Source organism: Lepisosteus oculatus, chromosome 4 (genome assembly GCF_040954835.1).
Source record: "Lepisosteus oculatus isolate fLepOcu1 chromosome 4, fLepOcu1.hap2, whole genome shotgun sequence".
NCBI lineage: Eukaryota > Metazoa > Chordata > Actinopteri > Semionotiformes > Lepisosteidae > Lepisosteus > Lepisosteus oculatus.
The window spans coordinates 33,570,052-33,576,422 of NC_090699.1; the positions used below are offsets into that span (position 1 = coordinate 33,570,052).

Below are 6,371 nucleotides of genomic sequence, written 5' to 3' on the forward strand. Positions count from 1 at the left end.
TCAACTGCAGATAAATGAATTCTTACCAAATTGATACATTTACTTTAACCTTTCAGCCAAAATACTTAGTCAAAAAAAAGAAGTTAACAGACAGGAACTGATTTGTAAGGGGTTTATTTCTGTTCACTTGTGCATTCTTTAAAGAGACCGATGTGCTACTCTGTGCACGTCAAGTCTCCCATCCAGCTCCACTAAACATTCCCTTTACCAGAACTGGCATCCAGTTTCACAGTAGAAATGCAAGAATTTTACAGGACTGGAAAAGTCTACTAAAAGCCATATTAAATGAGTAATTTAAAAACCACTTTGGACAGATGTTAATGCTGAAGTGCATAAAGGCACTAAAAATCTTTAACTTTCTTATGAATTGAAAGAAAAATGCATAAGAACCTGTTAGGTCCAGAGGAAAATGCTTGCTACGGATCCACATTTAAGCACAAAAGTGGAACAGCATAGTAACCAGTTTTGCTTTCAGCTATAGAAAAATATCAAAACCCCACCCTGTCACAGTATTTATACATAAATCAGACTGCAAAATCAAGTACAGCTTTACAACAGTCATCTGTCCAGTTAGCTCCAACGGCAGCTGGCTACCATGATTCTTCCAAAGCTTGATGAGGTCAGGGCATTCTTGTACTTTCCCCAAGCTCCAAATGGTACCACTAAAGTAGTCGCATTATCTTGTGTTCCATATAGCAAAGCCTGAAGAAACAGACAAAATCACCATTAAATTATATTGAGGGAAAAAAAATCCTATGGAAGTCAAACACTTTTAAAACTCCTATTTCCACTTACCTGATCAGTTACAATAAGAGAAGCTTCTGAAGGGTCCTGGCACTTTTTCACAATATCACACATTTCCTGTCCTTCCATGATCCCACTGACGCCATCAGTCGTTAAAACCAGGAAGCAGTCCTTTGAATGCTGCAGCTGGAATACATCAAACATACTTCAGACCTTGTATCACAAATCAGAAACAGGAGATCAGACCTGAAATGACATTTTAGAAGACTCATACCTTCACTGTTGTAATCTCGGGCTGTGCAATCACTCCATAGGGCTTCACCTGGAAGTCGCCAATGCTTCGCGTCATTGCCAGCCTCCCATTTACATAAGGATCACCAGCGCTGTTCCACTCAATGATGCCGCCACACTGCAGAATTCTAAAAGGACAGTTCAAGCCCATTAGAATAGCAGGCTTTTCTAATGCAAAAATTGGGATTCTCTCCCTAATAAATAAGAATTCCAAATAGACTTGGCAAGATTTTTACAGTCTTAGTTATTGGAGGGAAGGAATTAATCATCCAACAATGAAGCGGGGCCAGCAGCCATATCACCCTGCAGCTCTCAACTGGCTACCCACTGAAGCTAAGCAAGATTGAGCCTGGTCAGTACCTGAATGGGAGACCTCTGGGAAGTTTTGGTTGCTGCTGGAAGTGGTGTTGGTGGGACCAGTAGGGGGCACCTACCCTGCGGTCTGTGTGGGTCCTAATGCCCCAGTATAGTGGCAGGGACACTATACTGTAGTGGGTGCCATCTTTTGGATGAGACGTTAAACCAAGGTCCTGACTCTCAGTGGTCATTAAAGATCCCTGGGCATTTCTCGATAAGAGTAGGGAGTTATCCCAGTGTCTAGGCCAAATTACCGTGGCCTCCAAATTGTCCCCATGCACTTGCGTCCCATCCAGGGTGTAGCCTGCTGGGTAGGCTCTGGCTTCCCGTTGCACCGTATGGCATAAAGCAGTTCAGTAAATGACATGACAATTAAGTCAGATTGGAAAAAAAAAAAGTTACTACACAAGGCAAAAGCACATAACACGCCTTACCTTTGCCTTTCATCCTTTCGCCTGGGACTGTGGTCTTCGGTTAAGCTCTCTGCTTTCCCTTCTCGACACAGGACAGCTGGGCTGTCTCCTACGCTGGCAACCACAAGCTCCGTCTCATTCCGTAGCAAAGCAACTGTTGCTGTTGTTCCAACAAAGAGCGGGGGATCTAAAGAAAGCAGACAAGATGTTAAAACTCTTGTACAGAAGAACAAGCCACTATAAGGACTACTCTAATGACTGAAATTAGTCTTTACAATAAATCTACAGTATAAAATGGGGAAAAAAAAGTCAGGGCTTTAACCCCTAGCAAAGTTAACTTTCAGAAGAGTAAGTTGAGTCTGGGACTATAAAATGTATTCTGAAATACATGTACTGTGGTATTTTTAAATGTGTTTTTGAAGAATTACCACTTTGCTTTACATTCGAATTTGGAGAATTCTACATCTGCACACTTTATGGGCAAACATTGTTTTTTTTATTGTATGTGTACAACTGCTCAAAAGAAGAGAGAACTCACAAGGAGTTTACATGGTTTTTAAAAAACATTCGCAGTCTTCTGTAGTCCAGACATGGAACCGCTGGACTCCATCACCTAGGTTGAAATATAAAAGTAGTAACAAGACACAAAGCAGCCAGCTCTGGCTATTCAAATGCTTGTTAATTTCATAAAACATCCCTATTCCATTCTACAGATCCCTTTGTTTTTAAGTCAAGCAAAGCAAAAGATGTAGCACAGGGACTAGAGCTGTTTAATTATTTTGCAATCAGCCAAAGAAATAAAAATGCAAAATGAACATCACACATTCCAGACCAAGATGCATCACATTAGTTCTGCTTTGACAGGAATGTCCAAATCTTAAAAGCAAGACCCAAAGGCCTTGAATTTATCACTACAAAAAGGTAGGCTATACCTGCAGTATTTACTGAAATAAATGTCCTGTATATAGCCAGGACATTCTCAGCATCTTAACTATTAAAAGTATAAACTATCTAATAATCTAACACTCACACATGGGAAAAGACAACTTGTTCCAGATTCTTTATGTTTAAGCACCAACAATGTTAGCGGGGGAAAAAAGCTGCAATAAATTCCTGTCATGGGGATTTTTCACATGCAGCCCAGGATGATCAAAGAAGTCAACAAGGGACCACTAATGCACATTAAAGGATGTAACCGGTCCCTTGCACATACCATCACAAGAAAAGAAATGTCTTCAGTAAACATGAGGAACCCAGCACTGACCATAAGGTAACCATTTCAAATGCATGTTTACCTGAAGGAGCTCGTTTTTTCCTCCATTAGAGGAAGATGGAGCATTAAAAACCAAGGCTGGGTGCATGTCAAATTACTTTGGGCCCCAAAACAAAGCTAGAACATGCATGCACAGATATTGGCAAGCTGCCAAGGAGACATGTCAAGGAAATAAAATGAGACGCAGTCCCTCTTATTACTGTCCAGACACGTCCCCAACTACCACATCAAGATGCAAAGCACCCTCTCAAGAAAAGGAAAAAAAAATCTCACCTTCTCCTAAACTGCATATGTGCTGCAGAAAGGCACCATCGATTTGCAGAAAGGACTTCTCTAGGACCGACTCAAGATCAGACTCAAACTGGAGGTTTCTCCTGTGGTGGAAAGACAGTTATCTCAAAACTGAGGGAAAAAAAACGATTTTTTGGGATTTGAGCTTCAAGCTTAATTACTGAAGGTTCATTAATTGCACAAACGGCACCCAAAGAGTGGACGGTACTCACTGGATGAAATGGCTGAAGTGCCGGGAGCAGAACTCGGCGGCGGCAGCCCCACCGTGCCCGTCGAAAACGGCGAATAAGAACAGATCGTCGGCCAGCTGGGCCACCCTGTAGCGGTCCTCGTTCTCTTTCCTCTTGCCCATCTGACTGGCGCAACCAAAGCTGGGGACACTGGCTTTCTTCAGAGCCTGCCCGCCCTCGCCTGAACGAGGCGGCAGAACTACGGGCTCGTCCAGCCAAATCCCAAAACTGTCCCAGGCGGCCGGCTGCTGGAGCCGCCTTTCTGCCGCGGCGGCCAAGTTCTTCCTCCCGCCGGTGGAGGAGATGCAGCGGGCGAGGGAGGGGCAAGGAGACATCGGCCGGGAGGCGCTGCTCCTCGCTGCTCGGCTGGCCACAACCCTGCCGTGCCGGAAGAATGCGATGGCGATGGCAGACATAACCGTTTCAAGCTTTTTTTTTTTCTCTCCACAAACGGGGATCAAACTACAAAACAAGAAGAGGTGCAACTAGAATACAGTATAGGTTACATCGGCGGTAGTTAGAAAAGAAATGCAACCGCAAGTTGATGCAAGTTTAGATTTAACGCAAATGTGGACGACACATACATTTACAATAAGATGTATTCGTACTGCGATGTAAAGCAGTCGACTACCGCGAAACTTGGTTAACCCGAAACCCTGGTCAAGCTTACTTGGCAACAGCCGCTTCACGCCACATCGACCCCTAGACAAGCCACTGCAAAATGTTAAGTATTTCTGCAGATCGGCGCGATGTATAAAACTGTAGCCGCCCACATCCGTCTGCTTCCGAAGAACTTCGCAACGGACGGTACAAAACCCGCGGTCGTAATCTGCAAAAATTAAAACCTTTCTGGAAAGTCCCTACTCCTATCGCCACCGCTCTATTAGCCTGCTTTAGATTATGATCACCGAAACTAACATTAAAATCTTATTTCCCTTTATGCACAGTAATAACAAAATGAAACATACTGTCATACATATTATAGCAATAAAAAAAATGCCTAATGTAGCCGCCGGTAACTCACTTGGTCTCCTTAGCGTTGCCGAGCAGCTGGTATGTTCTAGAGCGCTCTACCGACACCTCTCTGTCCAGCACGCAAGGTTTTATATCTTACGTCTCTGCGGCTTGATCTACGCCGTAGTGCTAAGGCACCGACAGCGCGGAAGACTTTTATGCGAGTCATCCGGTTCGTCTCTTTGAGTGTTGGGCATGCGCGTTGATGTGGGCGTTGTTTAAGGAGCAGAATAGCGGTGTAACGCCTTTGTAAAATGTTAGAGAAGGTCTATATTGGCACAAAACAAATGAAAACTATGCAGGCATCCTACATGCAAATGAACCCATCACACCCATGTATCTTTCTCTTGCTAATTTACACAGTGGCGTCAGTCATTTTCAAAGGAATTTGATGGTATCTCACTAAAACCTGTATTGTAGTTTAAACTGATAACTATGCCGAAATAACACGGTGGAGCATAATAAAAATATACAGAAATCTATTTTAGTTTTTAAAAGACAGAAATTAAAACTAGTTGTCCCAAAAATACAAAGAAAATTTGGAAATGGCAAAAGATTCGATTATGTTTTAAACCTCTGTTTTGAAAATAAGACTCAGCAAACTGATAGATGTTGAAAATAATTATTCTAAAACAGATCTCTGAGATCGAAACAAGTGTGAAATGAATGCAATTAGTTCTGAGTTTCTTTTGTTCGCCTTTATAAAACTGAAATACGAGAGCGCTCCCCGATTTTTTTTTGCATCTGTAATTAGCAGAACTACAAGCAAATGCGATTCTTGTCAGTACTATTTCTCTCTTGTACTTCTACTGTGCATCCATTTTACAGACATGTTACCATCGTAATTTATGTATATTGTATATATGTATATGTACAGTATGTGCAGTACATTGCCTCCATTGCATGTGTATAGGAGCAGCCTATTTTAAAGTTTATTATTCATCCTGTACTTTGACATTTTCAACAATCTGGGCCAAACAGCTTATTTAAATTATATCTAAAATATAGTTATACCTCGTTTCTGAACTGTTTGCAAATCATATCAGAAGCCTGATATGTACAACACATTTATCGTATTTTTTTACAAAAAACTTCACTTTGCAGGTGGAGAGCAAATTTCTACCAATAAGTGACTGAACAAGTTTGTAGTAATGGAGGCCTCTGCAAATCCCTAAAGGCAAACATCAACATTTCACCTTTCTGTACAGCTCTTTCTTAGTTGTTGTGTGGGTGTTGTCTCTACACATGCGATGATTGGTGGAAACTAACTCCCTTTTTAACCCCGCTCCCAGTGTGTGGAAATGTTAGAAAAAAGAACTGTTTGCCAGGTTGGCTCCATCTCTTAAATTATCCAGTTACACCTGGAGAGCTTCCAAAAATCTATAATTCTACACACTGTTTTACAAGCACGAAATGATCTGGCAGCTTTTCTAATTTCTCCAGACAGGAAAATGTAGCCATCCATTTCTTCCATTTTGGTTGAAGTCCCATAATTCCAAAGTTAAGGACAGACCTCATACTGAGCAGCTGTATTTCCCAGTTAGACTTAGTAGGCAGCAATATTTAATGTTCATTTATAGTATCAGAGAGACTTGAAACAAGAAAAAATAATTATGTACAGATTGAATTCAACTGGTTTTTGAAAAGCTTAATGCGTTGTCAAAGGCTGTGTCCTATAAGATAAGCCTTATGCTTGACAAATCTGTTACTGGTATTACAAATTATTTGATAAAGACTCTAACAGAAGTCAGGATAAAT

At 41.6% G+C, this 6,371-nt stretch overlaps 1 protein-coding gene across 1 annotated transcript; it reads right to left on the minus strand.

The window, feature by feature from the left end:
• Window positions 1–98: 98 nt before the first annotated feature.
• On the minus strand, window positions 99–4,729 carry LOC102696837 (protein phosphatase Mn(2+)-dependent 1K-like). The gene is made up of 7 exons (XM_006630794.3): window positions 4,624–4,729; window positions 3,582–4,061; window positions 3,352–3,452; window positions 1,827–1,992; window positions 1,019–1,163; window positions 796–930; window positions 99–702 (listed from the first exon to the last, which is right to left on the minus strand). Exons 2-7 carry the CDS (start codon window positions 4,013–4,015, stop codon window positions 571–573), a joined length of 1,113 nt encoding a protein of 370 aa, XP_006630857.1. The 5' UTR covers window positions 4,016–4,061; window positions 4,624–4,729; the 3' UTR covers window positions 99–570.
• Between the last annotated feature and the right edge of the window lie 1,642 nt (window positions 4,730–6,371).